We start from the raw sequence: 19,674 nt of genomic DNA, 5'->3' as shown, positions 1-19,674 counted from the left end.
ATGGCGATGAGGAAAAACTTACAGGGGCAATGTGATAGGCTGACAATGGGGAGGGTGGTAGGACAGCTGTGTCGGGCAAGAGGGGCGCGGTACGAATACGGAGAGAAGGTGAGCTAAATGTTAGTGCATCAGCTGTGCAGGCAGGCCGCGTCCAGGGATATATTGAAGATATGGACTGGGGCAGGGGAACTGGTGTCGGAGCTGGGGAAGATAAACGAGGCGTTTAGGGAGTATTATAAAGGAGCTGCACAGAGCGGACCCGGGGGATGAAGAGAGGGGCATGGGACTGTTCTTAGATGAACTGGAGTTTCCACAGATGGTAGAAGAGAAGAGGCAGGCACTAGAGGAGCCCCTGAGGTAGAGGGTGATATTGGACAGTATAAGGGGTATGAAGTCAGGGGAAGGCCCCAGGGCCCGATGGCTACCCGGCAGAATCTTATAAGGAGTTCAGGACGGACCTGGAGCCACATATCTTGGGGGTGTTTTCACAATTATTTCGGCATTGGAGAAGGGGGAGCTGCCGGAGACAATGACGCAGGCAATGATCACGTTAATACCAAAAACGGGGAAGGACCCGTTGGAATGTGGGTCGGATAGGCCCATGTCATTGTTAAATACTGACGTGAAAGTGCTGGCTAAGTTGGTGGTGGGAAGGATGGAAGGCTGTTTCCGGGGTAGTTGCGGAAGACCAAACAGGCTTCGTAAAGGGCAGGCAGCTTTCTAGTAATATAAGGAGGCTGTTAAATGTGATTATGACCCCGTCGGGAGCTCAGGAACTGGAGGTAGTGGTGTCCATGGATGCGGAGACAGTATTCAACTGGGTGGAGTGGCCGTAGCTGCTTGAGGTCCTGGGAAGGTTTGGGCCGAATTTTGTGGCATGGGTGCGTCTGTTATATGTGGCACTGAGGGGCAGCACAGTGGCACAGTGGGTTAGCCCTGATGCCTCACAGTTCGATCCTGGCTCTGGGTCACTGTCCATGTGGAGTTTGCACATTCTCCCCGTGTTTGTGTGGGTTTCGCCCCCACAACCTAAAGATGTGTACTCTTAAAAAAAATGTTTTTTTGTTTTTTTAAAAGAAATATGTGGCACTGAGGGCGAGTGTGCAAACCAATGACATGAGTTCACGGAACTTTGAACTGCACAGGGGAACAAGGCCGGGGTGTCCGCTGTTGCCGCTGCTGTTTGCGCTGGCTATAGAGCCTCTGGCAATGGCTCTTAAGGGGTTGGCAAAGTAGTAAGGGATTACGAGGGGAAGAAGGGAGCTTTGGGTGTTGCTCTATGCTGGCGACCTATTATTTTATGTTTCGGACCTGCTGGAGAGCATAGAGAGGATCATGGGCCTGTTGGGGAGATTTGGGGCGTTCTCGGGATACAAGTTCAATGTAGAGAAAAGCAAAGTGTTCCCGGTGAATGTGTTGGGTCGGCGAGCCAATTTGGGGGGAATGCCATTTAAGGTGGCTAGAGGCAGGTTTAGGTACCTGGGGATTCAGGTAGCAAGGGAATGGGCGATGCTTCACAAATGGAATTTAACAAAACTGGTGAAGGCGGCACTGGTGAAGGGAGGATATCAAAAGGTGGGACATGCTGCACTTGACTTTGGCAGGGAGGGTCCAAGTGGTGAAGATGAACATTCTGCCGGGGTTCCTGTTCATATTCCAGACACACCCAACCTTTATACGGAAGGCCATATTTCGGAAACTGGACACAATTATTTCGGACTTTGAATGGGCAGGGAAAGTGCCACGGGTTAAGAGGGCAGTGTTACAGAAGCAAAAGGGAGGGTTGGCGATGCAGAACCTGCTACATTACTATTGGGCAGCGAACATGGAGAAGGTGAGGTGATGGTGGGAAGGAGAGGGGGTAGAATGGGTTAGGATGGAGGAGGAATCCTGTCATGGATCCAGCTTAAGGGCTATTGTGACGGCAGCGATGGCGCCGAGCAGATACTCAGGGAGCATAGTGGTGCAGTCCACGGTGAAGATCTGGAACCAGCTGAGGAGGCACTTTAGGATAGAGGGGATGTCAGTGTTTACGCTGTTGTGTGAAAGCCACAGTTTCGTGCCGGGGGAATAGATGGCACGTATAGGAAGTGGAGAGAAGCGGGGCTTGTTAAGGTGAGGGATTTGTATCTGGAAGAAGGGTTTGCCAGTATAGATGAATTGAAGGAGAGTGTAGAGCTCCCAAGAAGTGAGTTTAGGTACCTGCAGGTAAGGGACTTCGCGCCGAAGGTTTGGAAAGAGTTCCCCAGGGTGCCGAGGAATACCTTGCTGGAGCGACTGTTACTTCCATATGTGGAAGAGGAGGGCACAATCAGAGACATATACAGGTGGCTGGGAGAACAGGTAGGTCAGCGGGTGGTGAAAATTAAGGAAAGGGGAGCTGGGAGGAGAGATAAATCGGGGAGTATGGAGTGAGGCACTACGAAGGGTAAATGCGACCTCTTAGTGCGCAAGGATGAGCCTGATACAGCTCAAAGTCACACGGTACATATCTCACGGGCAAGAATAAGTGGGTTCTTTCAGGGGGTGGCAGAAGAGTGCGGGAAGTGTGGGCAGGGACCAGCGAATCACGCACATATGTTCTGGGACTGCGAAAAGCTGGAGAGATTCTGGGTGGGTGTGTTTACGGCACTAGGAAGGATAGTGGGGGAGAAGATGGAGTCGGACTCTTTGGTAGCGATATTTGGGTTATCGGAGAAGCCGCAGTTGATGAAAGCCGATGTTGTGGCCTTTGCCTCTGACTGCCTGCCGACTAATTTTATTGGCAGTCAACAATGCCACCGGGGGTAGCGGCCTGGCTGGGTGCCTTATATGATTTTCTTCGGTGGAAACGATCAAATACGCGTTATGGGGTTCAGCGTAGGGTTTTGAGGCAAGGTGAGGGATGTTATTGACCATGTTTGAGGAGTTGTTTGTCGCGGGGGTGGGGGCTGCGAAAAAGGGAAACATTTGTACAAACTGTTTGGTGTGTGTTGAGAGGTTTATTTCCTGAATTGTTTATTTATTTTTATAAATTTAGAGTACCCAATTATTTTTTTTCCCCAATTAAGAGGCAATTTAGTGTGGCCAATCCACCTAAGCTGCATGTCTTTTTGGATTGTGTGGGTGAGGCCCACGCAGACACAAGGAGAATGTGCAAACTCCACACTGTGACCCAGGGCCGGGATCGAACCCGGGTCCTCAGCGCCATAGGCAGCAGTGCTAACCACTGTGCCAGCATGCCACCCCCAAATTGTTTATATGTTGTAACTTTTCATATAAGTTAGGAATAAAAAACATGACAACAGCCAAACACTGGCTAGGAGGACCATTACTTCAAAACTGAATTTAAAATAAAGGTTGGGGAAATTAATTGGGAAAGACAAAAAAGTAAAAAAGAGAAACATGGCTATCTCAGAAACAGTGGGCTGGATTCTCCGTTATTGGGTCTATGTCCCCACGCCAGCGTCAAAACTGTGGAGTTTCACAGCAGTTGCCACATATTCGTAGCTCTGCAGGGGGCTCAGCAGATATGGGCCCCTGCACTTCTGGACCACATTAGATCTGTGGGCAGCACGGTAGCACAAGTGATTAGCACTGTGGTTTCACAGCGCCAGGGTCCCAGGTTCGATTCCATGCTGGGTCACTGTCTGTGCGGAGTCTGCACGTTCTCCCAGTGTCTGTGTGGGTTTCCTCCGGGTGCTCCGGTTTCCTCCCACAGTCCAAAGACGTGCAGGTTAGGTGGATTGGCCATGCTAAATTGCCCTCAATGACCAAAAAAGGTTAGGAGGGGTTATTGGGTTCCGGGGATAGGGGGGAAGTGAGGGCTTAAGTGGGTTGGTGCAGCATCGAATGGGCCGACTGGCCTCCTTCTGCACTGTATGTTCTATGTAAATCCACGATGTCGGGACTTCAGCCGGTCGAGGGCAGAGAAGGCCTCCAGCAATGGCCCCAGGTAGATCCTAGGTGGGTAGATCCGAGGTGGCGCGCTGAGTACACCGCTTTTTGGGGCCCGCAGAATTGGGGAACCGGCTCGGATCCCAATTCAGTTCGGGAAAATGGATTCTCCGCACCCTCGCCTGCGGCAATTTTGACGTTGGGGTGCGGAGAATCCAGCCCCACAACTTTATAAAAGCAAACTACTATTTGGAGATTCCAGGATTCTGGCACTTACGACTCAGTTGCAGGATTGTACACTTCACAGGAATTTAGAACTCTTCCAGATACATTGTTGCCTAAACTTCCCCCACAAACATAGATGAGTCCTTTAGCCTCTACCATGCCATGGCTGCATCGAGGTGTCAACATACTGGGTTTGGTATGCCAATTCTCTGTTCTGGTATCATAGCATTCAAACAGATACAGGGCAGAGTTTCCTGCAATAGAAAAGAAACAATTAAAATGGCTGGTACCAACCAACTAAAAGGGTGACATACTATTCATATGTAGGATCAAACAACCTATTTTACTGATGGAGCAAAGCTGTGGTGTATGTCAAGAGATTTCTGCTCAAGAATCCCAGTCAGGGAAGAACTTAACAGGTGGAAAGTACCTCCCAATCAGAATAGAAGGAAGAAACATTTTTTATTCAAGTTTTTGAAAATAAATTTAGAGTACCCAATTCTATTTTTGCAATTAAGGGGCAACTTAGCGTGGCCAATCCACCTACCCTACACATCTTTGGTTTGTGGGGGTGAGACCCACACAGACACGAGGAGAATGTGCAAACTCCACACCGACAGTGGCCCGGGATCGAAGCTGGATCCTCGGTGCCGTGATGCAGCAGTGCTAACCATTGCATCACCATGCTACACTGGGCCAAATAGCTGGCTTGTAATGCAGAACAAAGCAGCAGCGTGGGTTCAATTCCCGTACCGGCCTTCCTGAACAGGCGCAGGAATGTGGTGACTAGGGGCTTTTCACAGCAACTTCATTGAAGCCTACTTGGGACAATAAGCGATTATTATTATTATTATGCTGACCCCTCGTTTTTTATTCAGTCAGTGCTTGTGCACCTCTTGGCCACAGCAGAGCTGACAAAGGCCTACTGCAGCCGTTTCTGTTTTTAACTCAACGTTTAGTGGCACAGTAGAATAACGTCAAAAATGTTTGTATTTTTAGTTCGATAAAATCATTGAGAGAATTGTCACATCTGTCGAGGAGCCCACAATTCATGAGCAGGCCCTACTGGTCTATTAGTTATACCAATCACAAAAATACAACAGTAAAGTCCACGCAGTCTCACAAGAGGACTTTTAAATGTTATAAAATTCAACAAAGAATTTCAGCCTTATTTGGGTGATTAACAGCAAGCAGTACAACCATGGGACTATATATGTCCCTGAAATTTACAACATCCCTCTGTAGAACATAGTGTTTACTGTTTCACTTTATCAGGAATAATACATGAAACGGAGACTGCAGAAGCCATTAATATTTATTTTGATCAAATCCACATAAAAAGTTCCTTGATGCCCACCAGGTAAACCTGTTGCCTGTTTGTACCAGTAAACCAGACAGGCCACAGGGTCCCAGGTTAGGTTTTCAGTACTTGGCTAGACCAGCTGATCTCAGCTGGCGCAAAACTTCATCACATAAATGTAGTATAATTAATACAATTGAACAATATTCTCAAACAGTGGTTGGGATTTGCTTTCTATAAATCAACACCTCACAAGACAATTCCTGGAGGCATGTGGACTATGCACTTTATAGTCATTAATTGTGGATAATAACTTGAAGCCCCCCTTTTAACTTGCATTTGCTGCCCACCCCAATTGCCAACGAGTGGCTTGCTAGGTTATTTCAGAAGGCAGTTAAGAGTCAACTGTATTGCTGTGGGTCTGGAGTCACATGTACACCAGACCAGGTAAGGAACTGACAATGGTTTCATAGTCGCCATTACTGAGACTGGCTTTTAATTCTAGATTTATTAATTTAATTTAAATTCCACCAGATTGCCATTGTAGATTTTCAACCAGTGTCCCAGCGCAATAGCTTGGGCGTCTAGGTTACTAATTCAGTGACGGTACCAATATGCCACCATCTTCTGTGACACTGCAATTAAATTTTACAAACATCTTGGGCTGGATTCTCCATCCTGCCGCACCAGATTTCTGGTTCAGCACGTCGGCAGGATGCTCCGTTTTGCCGGCTTGTCAATGGGGTTTCCCATTGTCGGGAAACCCCCGGGCTGCCGGCAAAATGGAGCATCCCGCCGGTGGAGAATGCAGCTCCTCGAGTGAGCTACAATTCTTCACTGATTAGAACGTGAAAGAGTTTTACAGAGCATTCATCTATAAAAACGGGGCAATGAAACTACTGTACTTTTAAACAAGAATATTTTAAAATGTAATTCTTAGAAAGTGGGCTTCTTGGCAAGGTCAACATTTATTGCCCATCTTGGTTAATCGCAAAGGCAGTGGTTGGCCTTGTTGAATCGCTGCAATCCATGTGAAGATATTCTCACTTTACTGTTAGATAGGGAGTTCTAGGATTCTAACACAGAAACAATGAAGGAACAGTGACATGTGCAAATCCAGATAGTTAGTGCCTTGTGATGATGTGTTGCCAAAAATACACACACAGCACATGCTGCTTTTGTCCTTCCAGGTGGTGAAGGTCGAAGGTTTGGGAGGTGATGCCAAAGAAGCCTTGTTTACTTGCTGCAGTGCAACCTGTAGGTACAAGCACCATTGAATTAAGACACTTAACTCACCTACTTCAGAGCCTCCAGATGTGTAAATCTTGCCTTCTGCAGCACATGCTGCAAGGCTGTCCCGAGGGGTTGGAGGGCCCAGCTTAGAATACCAGCTGTCCTTAACAACATTGTAGCAGTCCATCCGTTTGATGGGGAAAAGCTGTGAACCACCCAACATGTAAACAACATTGTCCCAGAAGACACAGGCTGCATCTCGACGTTTCTCAAATGGACAACGAATGTCTATCCAAGTATAATCCTGTGCAAAAAGTAACATCATTTAAGGAAACAAACTCTTAATTGCACTGAACAGCAAGAACTAACTTATCCATTTAAATTTGGTGTGTATACACTGAATATTTTGGGAGTTATTGGTTTAATAGTAAAGTTTTTCAAAGAAGAAAAGAACTACAATAGTACCAGATCCTTGGTGAATGTGTTAATCATTTAAACATTTCAGGAATATCTGGAGCACTTCTGGTATTTGGAGATGGGTAGGATGACATATCCCACACATTTTCTTTTCAACGCAGCATGAGGGAGACATCCCCTTCATTAATATATCCACCAAAATCTGTACCTCTTTTAGAAGAATTATTACTAATCACTTTTATTTAAGATAAAAATATCTACTGGGCGGCACAGTGGTTAGGATTGAATTCGGGTCCTTGGCGCCATGAGGCAGCAGTGCTAACTACTGTGCCACCCTGCCGCCCAGGGTAGATGGGATTCGGCTGTGGGGCTCCGGTGTAGTCGTGTCCAAAAGAGGCCAGGGGATCATTCTAAAGGATCTCCGCAACGGACACCCAGGGGTCTCGAAAATGAAGATGCTGGTCCGGAGTTCTGTGTGGTGGCCTGGGACAGACACAGACACTTTGGCGAGACATGTATGGCAGTGCAGCAGAGGCTCCCTCCTGCAACACCACTCCAGCCATGGGGGTGGCCTGACCGACCGTGTTCCCACCTCCACTTTGATTTCACGGGACCTTTCCAAGGAGCAATATTTTTACTCATTGTGGATGCCCACTCGAAGTGGATGGATGTCCACCACATGTCCATGATGACGACGCGAGCCAGAATTGAGAAGCTCCGCCAACTTTCAGTGCCCACAGACTTCGAGGTCTTGGTGTCAGACAATGGCATGGCCTTCACTAGTGCGGACTTCGGGGGTTTGCTGAAAATGAACAGCGTTCCTCAAGTAAGGACTGCACTTCACCACCCGTCCTCAAACGGGTTGGCCAAATGGGAGGTACAGACTTCTATGTTAGGGATGCAAAAACAGACTTCTGGTTCTCTGGAGACCTGTCTGGCCCGATTCTTATTCTACTACCGCACGCCACTACTGGAGTAGCATCGTCAGAGCTGCTAATGGGCCATTGGCTGCACACGCGGTTGAGCCTCATCCTGCCTGACACTGGGGAAAAAGTCCACGACCGGTAGGAGCACTCCACCAGAAGGCGACCCTGGCCTATAAGGGAATTTTCCACGGGTGACTCAGTCCAGAACGGCACGCTATGAATCCCAGGGATGGTGGTGAAGCGATCAGGTCCTCCAAATTTGCCCGGAGCTCCCACACCCATTGGTACCTCTGCCTCTGGCACAGCCGCCGTTGACAGTTTGTGAGGGGGGGGGACACCCCTCAACCTGGAAATGTGAGGCTGGGTCATCAGACCCCAGGTCTGACATGGAGACTCAGCCAACAGAAGTCACAACAGATCCGGTGGCACCCGTGAAGGATTTTCCCTCTCTGGCGGTCAAGATGGATGACGTGTCGGACTTAGGGGAGGGTGGGGAAGTGTTACAACCTGACCCAAGGCCACGGGGTCTGCACCATCAGGTTTCCTGTGGCCTCACTGGAGTATCATCCCGCCAGATGAGGGAGCGGGGCTACCCCTTTAAACTTAGGGGACCTTGGGACATAAATACCCCGGCCCAAGTGTGGAAAACCTTTTTGGGAGAAGATGTGTTTTGTAGGTGAATAAATATTGTGTTTTTCTAATCCGTCATCACTTCCTTGCAGTTGCCTGCCTGGGTCTTTACAACCTGAGTATTTCCAGCATTTTCTGTTTTTATTTCCAACTTGGACTGGTTTGGTTAAAGTGTTATAGATTCCATTTTCTATGCAAGTTCTACATAAGTATGCTCATGTCTTACAGAATTATTGATTGCAAATGCTTTGTTCCTTGCTTCCCCCAGTCCCCCACCTCCAGTCCCAGTGTTTACCTTGGGATTAAAGTATCGACAGGATTGTGGCTGAGATCCACCGAACAACGCAATACGATAATCATGTTTCTTTTGTCTTGCCCGTGTACTTTCTCCCAATTCTTCTCTGTCCTCTGGAGACAGAAGATGATAGCGCATGCCACCTAGAAGGAGAAACGGTCAACAATGAGGAACAGTATCAAAGACTTCCTAGACATTCAGGTAATATGATAAAGTAGAATGTTTCAACACCCATTTGCAATGTCACTCTCTCAGAAAAGGCAAGGTGGTTAGTTAGAAAGATCCTACCTCCTCGGAATGTGTTAACTTCCACTTACTTGAAGTTCAATTTATGCATTTTGTGCATTCATCAGTGACCAATCATATTAAATGTCAACACAAATTAGATAGAGTACACCCTTTTCTCTATTACCCCACAAAGTGCTTTACCCTTAACATCGGGCATCACCACTACTGCATATTTTCCGGACCGCCAATCTTATTGCTTATGCCCATTTAATTAAAATCTGGTCAGTGGCAGCAATTTGGCTCCGCACAACTGGGTTGAGACTGCCTTAATTCACACAAGATCAATATGTTGAATCCAAAATTGTTTTAATACATGTACCAAAAGTTCCTGAACAAATAGATTAGATCCAGCCTAAACATTCTAATGTGCTAGATTACATTCTGATCACTTTAGTAGAATTTTCCCATCAAGAAATATTAACTGTCCAACCTTAGATAAAATGCATATTATTCTGGTTACATCAATCCAGCATACATCTACCATATTGCCACATAATTGTATTATGAATTCTGTTTTGCTTTGAGTTCAATTGCTACCAAGATATGTTGATGGTAATTTATATAATCCTGATCTATGTATGAACTCTAATCTCGAAATATTCAGATTCTTGCCAGTCTTTCTACCAAAGCCTAGTAAATATGTATTGGCCATATGCTGGTCATTATGAAATATGTAAAACATTAAGTAAGTCTTAAATTAAACTGTTTGAAAAAGGGACAGAACCTTGCATTTAGTGTTCTGATCTCATCACTCAGTTGAGAACAGAGTTTAAAGTAATCATATTGTTTTCCAATCAAATTAACTATGGCAATGATTTAGGTCAGCATAACACATATACTTACTAATAACCATTTTAAGACACTCTGGATTATCCTGTATGAGTGATTCTGCTTGGACAGTTTTACTTAAGAAATTCTTAGAGATTAGTGGAAATCGGACTTTAGCCAGAATATCAACCATATACTGCTGTCGATTGAGCTCATCATATTTTAACCACCTGACTGCTGCATCATAAACCTACAGTGGAAAGAAATAAAATATCATAAATGAATCAATCATATCTGAAGAGAACTTACTTCCCTTCAATGTGTATATCGAAGACACACCATGAGAACAAAATAATATTTTGTTCATCTTCTCAAAAATAGATTTAAAGTAAAACATTAAAATGAAGTGGAAGCATTTATAGCTCCTGAATAATTTTTCAGTCAGCAGAAAATAGCAATAATGGATAGGCTCTCCTCCCATCTAATCCAATGCTAATACATACTACTTTTTCCTATGCCATAGTAACTATACAGATACTTGGTTGTGAAATTTGTACAAAATTCACTCGAATAAGGAGGTTTTGTGAAGGGAGTTTGAACATAGATGTTTCTACCTGGTCTTCTGCTCTAACTGTCAGTGCATCTTGTTTCAGCAGATGAGTTACTCTTTTCACATCAAGTTGCAAAAACTCATCAGTTTTGTAAACGTCAGTGAAATGCTGATGAATGAATGCATCTGCTGAAGTCTTGAGCTCTGGGCAGTCGAGGCACTCAGCCAACACACTTATTCCTGCAAACAAAGACAGAAAACAACCATGGAAGAACCATAGCCAATCACATATGTGCCAACTGTCCTCACATAACCTCTTTGTCAATTAGTTGTCAATTTTCTTCCAAAAGATTCCATGGCCTCTGGTTCAATTATTTCCTGCAGCGAAGTATTTCACACACCCACAACTATCTGTGTAAAAAAATATTCTTCTAAACACTCTACTCCCTCTCAAGTGACAACAACAATTGATGACTCCTTGTCAACCAGTCCCCAACCTGAAGAAATAATCCTTCCTCATCACCGGATTGAAACCCTTCATAATTTTCAAAACTTCTACTGCATCCCCCAGTGTTTTCAGCTTTCAGAGAAATAGTTCCAATATCCCAAATCTTTCCTCATAATTTCTCATTTCTGTCATCATTCTGATGATCTATGGTTTTTCATGTCCCATGAGGGAACACCGAAAATTACAAACAGTACTCTAATTGTAGCCTGACAATGTCTTGTACTATTAAGACTAATTTATTAAGCTTTGAAAGAATTAACGTACAATTCCTCTGAATGGCTTGTTCCTGTTACTTGTGTTTCATTGTTTAGAAACAGTTTTGAATGACGGTCACAATCCCAATTTAACATTCAACAATGATCGGTCAGACAGATTTATTTTATTAATGGAGGTAGACCAGGAGTTGGGGAAGAGCAAAGGTGCCCATAATACATAAATCTTTAAAAGCTAGTGCATGTGGTAAAAAAAAAAACCAAAGGTAATATTGGCCTTTATCTCACCCGAGCTAGAATACAAAAAATGGAAATAATGCCTTAGCTGTACACAATCTTGGTCCGACCCAATCTAGAATATTACAGTTTTGAGAACTGAACCGAAGGAAAGATATATTGGCCTTGGAAGGTTTACAATGCAGATGCGCTACAATGCTACGAGTTTAAATAATTGAACTATTAGGACAGGTCGTTTTAACTTGGGTTGTATTCTTTTGAGGTTTAGAAGTATAAAGTGTCACCTAATGAAGATATTTAAAATGAATAAGGGATTCGATATAGTAGATACAGAAAATGTATGTCCTTGTGTAGGGGAATCCAGAATAAAAGGGCACAATATTACAATAAGAGCTAGCCCATTAAAGAGTGAAATCAGGAAGGACTTTGTCCCACACAAAGGGAGTGGAATTTGGACTCATTCCTCTAAAAAGACAGTGGATGCAAGGTCTATTGAAATTTTCAAAGCGAAGATCAATAGGTTTTTTTTAAGACAAAAGAGTATCAAAGGCCAGAGAGCAAGGACAGGTAAATGGAATTGAGATACAGATCAACCATGATCTAACTGAATGGTGAAACAGCTCAAGAGGCTGAACGACTTCCTCTTGTTCCTCCTTCAAATCTAATTTACAATTTTCCTCTCCTACAATAGAGGTATTTGCTCGACCTCAGTGCTTGCAATTCAAGTTCAAGTTGGAACTCCAGCCAATTTCCTATTCCCTAATCCAAGAGTGCTAAAGGCAAATGTAGTGCCAGGTTTAAAATTTTTTTTTTTTTTTTTTTTTTATATATAGAGTACCCAATTCATTTTTTCCAATTAAGGGGCAATTTTAGCGTGGCCAATCCACCTACCCTGCACATCTTTTGGGTTGTGGGATCAAAACCCATGCAAACACGGGAAGAATGCGCAAACTCCACCTGGACAGTGACCCAGAGCCGGGATCGAACCTGGAATCTCGGCGCCGTGAGGCAATGTAGTGCCAGGTTGAGATGAGCTAACTCATTATATCCAATGGTCAATCTGCGAGTTTATTGATCTACGTGATTTAGCCATTTGCTGGACCATAAGAGCACGACATTGAAAAGATTAGAATCAAAACCAAGATCAACAAAAGACTGCATGGAAATCTTTTGAAGCATTTTTCCTTTATTAAGACAGCAACGGTCACTGTACACAGCATCATTTGTCATTATTTGTAATTTTTAAATGAGATTTCAAGACAATACAGGAGAAAGACATAGCGGGAGGTTTGAGGGATTAAAACACCATCATCACTACTGCTTACCCTAATTATATGACAATAATAGAGATCAATAACATACCAAGGCAATTTGAAGCATCAATTTGCTCTTTAAGGAACTCAACACACATTTTCTTCACCGGCTCAATCTGATACTGATTTGCTGCATCCAACAGAGATTGGACATTATTACTGTTAACAGAGATCCTGCAAACATTAAAAATAAATTAATGAAAACTGCAGTTTCTTTGAACCAAATGTTTTGCATTATGTCTTCCAAATTTAAAGCTTAAGGGACTAAATACAACAACTAAATGACAATTTGAAAAAATGAATATGGAGTTGAGGAAAGACTCACCTTGCAGTATACGCAAACTCTACCAGCAGTTCAATTATGTCAGGTTCAGCATCTTTCAGTTCCACTTCATACGACTTTGATTCAAGCATATTTGCTACCAGGGAAGAGCAGGCCATTAATAATTAATCAATTTGGAGTAAAGTGCAATGAGCCTCAATAACCACCCACTGAAACTGTAAAGATGATCAGCAGAAACAAACTTACTGGTAAACATTAGACTGAAAAAGTGGCTGGCAGCTGCAAGCACTACTCGATGAGCTGGGACTTTCCTATCCGACACCACCAGAAGGACATCACACAAAATTTTCTGCATAGAAAACATAAAAATTTTGAAACGGAAACAAGCGGTTTATCAATCCAGTCCATTTTGTATACGAACAGTAATCTTAATCCAGGTGTGCCCACCTGCTCAGATATCATTTTGTTCCATTTGGAGGTCACACATATTACATTCAGAAAGGACAGGCCAACAAGAATATGCAACTATAAAAAAAAGCAAGGTACTATGGATGCTGTAAATCTGAAATAAAAGAACGGAGTTAAGAGTGATTTCTTAAAAATATATTTCTATTGAAGGTATTTTCAAATATAACAGAACAGAAATGAGCAAACAACAACAGTAAACCATCTACAATTAACACTATTCCCCCGTACGAGCCTCTCTCCCCACCCGCACTCCGGGTCCTCTGGCACTCCAAATACACCACCCATGGGCTCGGCACTACCTCCACTCCCAAGTAGTTCGACATTACGTTAGCAAACTCTTTCCAGAAGCCCTCCAACCTCGGACATACCCGAAACCTCGGACATGGTTCGCCAGACTCCTTGCAGTGCCCACACATATCTTCCACCCCTGGAAAAAACGGTTCATCCGTCACATGAGCCCTATGCACCACCTGAAACTATAGGAGACTCAGTCTTGCACATGACGAAGACTAGCTGATCATCCACTAAGCCTCACTCCACACCTCAGTTGCATCACCCCTCCCAACTCCTCCTCCCCTCTCCACCTGGAATACAAATGACCACTCCACACAGCCAAACGCCTTCTCGGCACCCACAGACACAACCACCTCCATCTCCCGGCCTATCGAGGGAACCGTTATCACATTCAACAGCATCCGAACATTGGCAGATAGCTGCCAGCCCTTCATGGTCCTCCCCTATCACCCCTGCACACAATTCTCCATCTGCACCGCCAGCACCTTCACCAATAGCTTCACACCCACACTCAACAACAATATCGGGTTGCACAATCCACACTGCTCCGGGTCTTTGTGTTCCATTAAAATGAGCGAGATAAACCCCGGACACTGTGTGGGAGGGAGCTCGCCCCTCCCCACCTATTCATTATACATCTCCACACACTTTCGGAACTTTCAAGCGGTTATTGGATAAGCACATGGAGCACACCAGAATGACAGGGAGTGGGATAGCTTGATCTTGGTTTCAGACAATGCTCGGCACAACAGCGAGGGTCGAAGGGCCTGTTCTATGTTCTATCAAGGGCCCCAGCTCTGACCCAAACTACTTAAAAAACACAGCTGGGAACCCACCTGGGGCCTTCCCTGACTGCATTGCCCCCATACACTCCCACAGTCCAAACGGGGCCCTCACCTCATCCACCCAGGGAGCTCCAGCCGATCCAGAAATCATCTCATGCCCTCATCTCCTGCTGTGGGCTCTCAATTTGACAATTTCCAATAAAAAGCCTCAAACACCCATTTACTTCCTCCAGCTCAGTTACCAGCTTGCCCCCCCCATTCCTCATCTGCCACACCCCCCCACCGTCTCTCATCCACCCAATCTCCCTCACCGCCTGCCTCCTCAGCTGATGCGCAAGCACCCCGCTCGCCTTCTCCCAATACTCGTACACTGCCCCGCTAGTCCTGCGCAGTTGTCCCACCACCTCCCCTGCTGACACTAGCCCAAACTCTATTTGGGGCTTCTGCCTCTCCTTCAGCAGCGCCTGCTCAGGCGTCACTAGATATCTCTGGTCCACCGCCAGAATGGCATCTAGCAGCCTCAGCCTCTCTGCCAGCTCCGCCCTCACCTCATGCACCTTAATTGAAACAAACTCCCCTCTAACCACTCCCCTCAATGCCTCCGACAACGTATCCGCAAAGATTTCCCCCATCTTATTATGTTCCATGTAGTTCCAGATAGCCACCCCCAGCTTCTCGCAGACCTCCTGATCGGCCAATAACGCCACATCCAACCTCAAATGCATATTGTGGGAGTACCCAGTGTGGCGTGTGGTCAGACACCACAATCGTAGAATACTTGGCCGCAACCATCCCCGCTAACAGTGCCTTGTCCAGGACACAAAAAAATACTTTAAAAATTAATCAATTCGGGAGTACCCCCTGTGGACATGCGAAAAGAACGAAAATTCCTTCAACCTCGGCCTCTCAAACCGCCACAGGTCCACCGCCCCCACTAGTTTAATAAATCCCAAGAACGCCCCCCCCAACAAATCTATCCCCCACTTCACTCCAGTTAACTAGCCTATCCCCTAGTATGGTAACCCCCACTCGAGGCAACAGCCTGCCCCAAACTCACCCCCCAATCCCACGTATCCGCTCCACCCCATCCTAGCTCTGTCTGTTCCTGTACTTTGTACCAGTAAACGCCCATGAACGGGTAACAAGGACAAAACAATTCCACCTCAAGCCAGAGTCACTAAAGATGCGACCACTTACTCCATGACTGCCACGCAAAGTCTCCAAGAAAAGTCATATTCAACTCGAAACGTTAATTCTTGTCCCTCTCCACAGATGCTGTCAAGCCCGTGGAGTTTTTCAACATTTTCTGCTTTTATTAAGAATATGCAACTGGTCACTTGTAGTACTAAACTTGTGTATTGCAGGAAAAAAAAAAAGACCTGCATTTGAAGGTTTTCATCTTGCATGCATCAGGACAGAAGAATGCCAAATTTCAAAGGGAGCAACAATTAATACTGCATGAGAAAAGGTTGCTCGTTGGTTGGCAAATTGAATCGGATTGGTTGAGGTGTTGCCATGGATTATGCACAAGTGAACTAATACCCTCCAATGCTTTTGTTTAATTTTAAGGAACAATGACTGGGCTTATTCCTTTTGTCTACTGAACACAGGTTCCTGCGTATGAATATATGTAGCTTCCAGCAAGCATGATGTGAGCCACAATGCAAACCCAGCTAACAATCTTAAATTGTTTTTTGGTGTAATTCTAGCACACTTGGGTTTGTTCAGCTCATGCTGTTTGTTCACTTGTGGAATCATCTAAAGATAGACATTATGTTCAGAGTAATGCAAGCACAAGATGGTTTAGTATGGTCAGGACTCTCTGCCTATTGCAAACAGCAATTTGACACATTCTGCCAAATGTTGGGATGTACAGCCTACGACACTGAAATTCATATGCCACATCACTCATTTGTGTGGACAGAATATCTTTTTGTTAGTCAAAAATACCACTAATATTGTTTTTGCACACAGTAGCAATACGAAATAATTAGCTTCACCAGTTGCTCAAAAATATGTGACACCTTACCCATCCGTGGTAACTTGAGGTAGATCAGGCACTTTTCAGGTCTGAAACTGGTGGTCTTAGGCCCATTTGGGATACACTGGGAGACAATTCTCAGATTGGAGTAGCTATTATTTTGCAGGAAAGCTTTGATTCACCCTATTTTAGCATCAGATTGCATGGCGAGCAATTATCTGCGGTCCTATTTACAAGATTGTCTATAAAGCCATTATTAGAGCACGTGGAGCAGTCGGAATCGCAACATATATATTGAAGAATAATTTTTCCAGTTAACAACCGTGCAAGTTACAAAAGATGTTCAATATTCAAAGTGGTTGGACTTCCGGGTGCGGCGATGACCAGCTAAGTCGCACGTTTCGGCACCTCCTGTTTTAACGGACTTTTGGACTCTTATCCAGAGCCCAAACGGCAATTTTCGAAGGCTAAACCCACTGTTAGGCGACATAGAATGGTGTCCCCCCAGATGTGAATGGACAGAAGAGATAATAGTGGCCAGATTGCGGAGAATCCTCTGGAGCAGCGGCAAAGAAGGGAAGTGAGAAGCAAGATGGCGGCGGAGGGAGGCCAGTTGGTATGTGGCCTGGAACAGCAGGAGTTCCTCCGGCGATGTGTGGAGGAGCTCAAGAAGGTGGTGCTGGCCCCGATGCTGCAGGCGATTGAGGGGTTAAAGGAGGCACAGAAGACCCAAGAGATGGAGCTCCGTGGAGTGATGGCAAAAGCTGCCGAAAATGAGGACGAGATACAGGGCTTGGTGGCGAAGACGGAGATGTACGAGGCACTGCATAAGAGGGGTATGAAGAGACTGGAAGCCCTGGAAAATAGCTCGAGGAGGAACAACTTAAGAATCTTAGGTCTTCCCGAAGGGGCTGAGGGAGCGGACGTTGGGGCGTATGTGAGCACGATGCTCCATACCTTAATGGGAGCTGAGGCCCCGACGGGCCCCCTGGAAGTGGAGGGAGCGTATCGAGTCCTCGTGAGAAGACCAAAGGCAGGAGAAATACCTCGAGCAATAGTGGTGAGGTTTCACCGCTACAAGGACAGGGAGATGGGCGAAAAAGACACAGAGCAGCAGGTGGGAGAACGCGGTGATCCACTTGTATCAGGATTGGAGTGCGGAGGTGGCGAGAAGGAGGGCGAGTTTCAATCGGGCCAAGGCGGTGCTCCACAAGAGGAAAGTGAAGTTCGGAATGTTGAGGCCGGCAAGACTGTGGGTTACACACCAGGGTAAACACCACTACTTCGAGACGGCAGAAGAGGCGTGGACATTTATTGAAGAGGAGAAGTTGGACTAGATTGGAGAAAGAGTGTCTGAAATGAAGTAATGAGGTGGTGACATCTGAATCAGATGGGGGAAAATTTCCTTTCCCCTCGAAGGGGACACACACTAAGAAATGTGGGCGCCGGTGGGGAAGGGGAGGGGGGAAGGAGAGAGGGAGCTGCGTCATCAGGGGCGGGGCCGAGAGGGAAGCGCAGGCTTTGTCCCCGCGCTATGGAAATTGTGGCGGGAAAAGGGGGTGCAGGAAGGAGGAGGCCTCACATGATGTGAGGCTAAGGATAAACGGGGGAAGCCGAGGTCAGCCAGAGTTTGCTGACTTCCGGAAGCAGTATGGGGAGTAAGCTAGAGAGGGATCTAGCCGGGGGGGGGGGTTAACTGGGTTGCTGCTGCTAAGGGGAAGGGGGAGCTGTTACGGGATGGGATGGTCGGGACGGGAGGGCGCCGTCGGGGGGATAAGCGGGTGCGTGGGAACCGGGTGAGGAGCTGGTTTAAAAAAGGGGATGGCTAGTCGACGAGGGGGAGGGGGGGGGTAAAGAGCCCCCCAACTCGGTTGATCACGTGGAACGTGAGAGGGTTGAATGGGCCGATTAAGAGGGCAAGGGTACTTGCGCACCTAAAGAAGCTAAAGGCAGATGTGGTCATGCTTCAGGAGACGCAACTGAAACTGAATCAGGTCAGATTAAGTAAAGGATGGGTGGGACAGGTATTCCACTCGGTCTTGCATGCGAAAAATAGAGGGGTGGCAATACTGGTGGGGAAACGGGTATTGTTTGAGGCGAAGAACATAGTGGCGGACAGTGGGGGTAGATACGTGATGGTGAGTGGCAGACTGCAAGGTGAGGCGGTGGTGCTGGTGAATGTATATGCCCCGAACTGGGATGACGCAAACTTTATGAAGCGTATGTTGGGGTGCATCCCGGACCTGGAGATGGGAAAGTTGGTAAGGGGGGGGGGGGGCTTCAATACGGTGCTGGACCCAGGGTGGACCGGTCCAGATCTAGGACCGGGAGGAGGCCGGCAGCGGCCAAGGTGCTTAAGGTCTTTATGGAGCAGATGGGAGAAGTGGATCCCTGGAGATTTACTAGGCCAAGGAGTAAAGAGTTTTCCTTCTTCTCCCATGTCCACAAAGTGTATTCCCGGATAGACTTCTTTGTCCTGGGAAGGGTGCTGATCCCGAAGGTGGCAGGAACGGAGTATTCGGCTATAGCCATTTCAGATCATGCCCACATTGGGTAGATCTGGAAGTAGGAGAGGAAAAGGAACAGCACCCACTCTGGAGGTTAGATATGGGACTGTTGGCGGACGAGGGGGTGTGTGGAAGGGTGAGGGGATGTATTGAAAGGTACCTGGAGATTAATGATGATGGCGAGGTCCAGGTGGGAGTGGTCTGGGAGACGCTGAAGGCGGTGGTTAGAGGGGACTGACCTCCATAAGGGCCCATAAGGGGAAACAAGAGGGTAAAGAAAGGGAGAGATTGTTGAGGGAGATTTTGAGGGTGGATAGGCAATATGCGGAGGCTCCAGATGAAGGGCTATACAGGGAAAGACGGAGATTGCACACGGACTTTGACTTGTTGACCACGGGTAAGGCGGAGGCACAAGGAGTGCAGTATGAATATGGAGAGAAGGCGAGCCGGCTGCTGGCCCAACATCTTAGGAAGAGGGGGGCGGCGAGAGAGATCGGAGGGGTTAGAGACGAGGAGGGAAAGATGGAACGGGGAGCGGAGAGGGTAAACGGGGTGTTTAAGGTATTTTACGAGAGGCT

At 46.3% G+C, this 19,674-nt stretch overlaps 1 protein-coding gene across 3 annotated transcripts in view; it reads right to left on the bottom strand.

Moving 5' to 3' along the window:
• klhl7 (kelch-like family member 7) overlaps positions 1 to 19,674 on the bottom strand; it is an 88,917-nt gene that overhangs the window by 53,764 nt on the left and 15,479 nt on the right. For all 3 annotated transcript variants that reach the window (XM_072509233.1, XM_072509234.1, XM_072509235.1), the window contains exons 2-9: positions 13,308 to 13,410; positions 13,104 to 13,197; positions 12,828 to 12,952; positions 10,573 to 10,748; positions 10,034 to 10,208; positions 8,903 to 9,045; positions 6,698 to 6,938; positions 4,154 to 4,355 (exon numbers count right to left, since the gene is read on the bottom strand). In XM_072509233.1, the coding sequence (XP_072365334.1) occupies positions 4,154 to 4,355; positions 6,698 to 6,938; positions 8,903 to 9,045; positions 10,034 to 10,208; positions 10,573 to 10,748; positions 12,828 to 12,952; positions 13,104 to 13,197; positions 13,308 to 13,410 (1,259 nt within the window). The remainder of the gene's footprint in view (positions 1 to 4,153; positions 4,356 to 6,697; positions 6,939 to 8,902; positions 9,046 to 10,033; positions 10,209 to 10,572; positions 10,749 to 12,827; positions 12,953 to 13,103; positions 13,198 to 13,307; positions 13,411 to 19,674) is intronic.

Source organism: Scyliorhinus torazame, chromosome 6 (genome assembly GCF_047496885.1).
Source record: "Scyliorhinus torazame isolate Kashiwa2021f chromosome 6, sScyTor2.1, whole genome shotgun sequence".
NCBI classification, from domain to species: Eukaryota; Metazoa; Chordata; class Chondrichthyes; order Carcharhiniformes; family Scyliorhinidae; genus Scyliorhinus; species Scyliorhinus torazame.
Note: the sequence above shows the minus strand (reverse complement) of the source record. Positions and strands in the feature narration are given on the sequence as shown.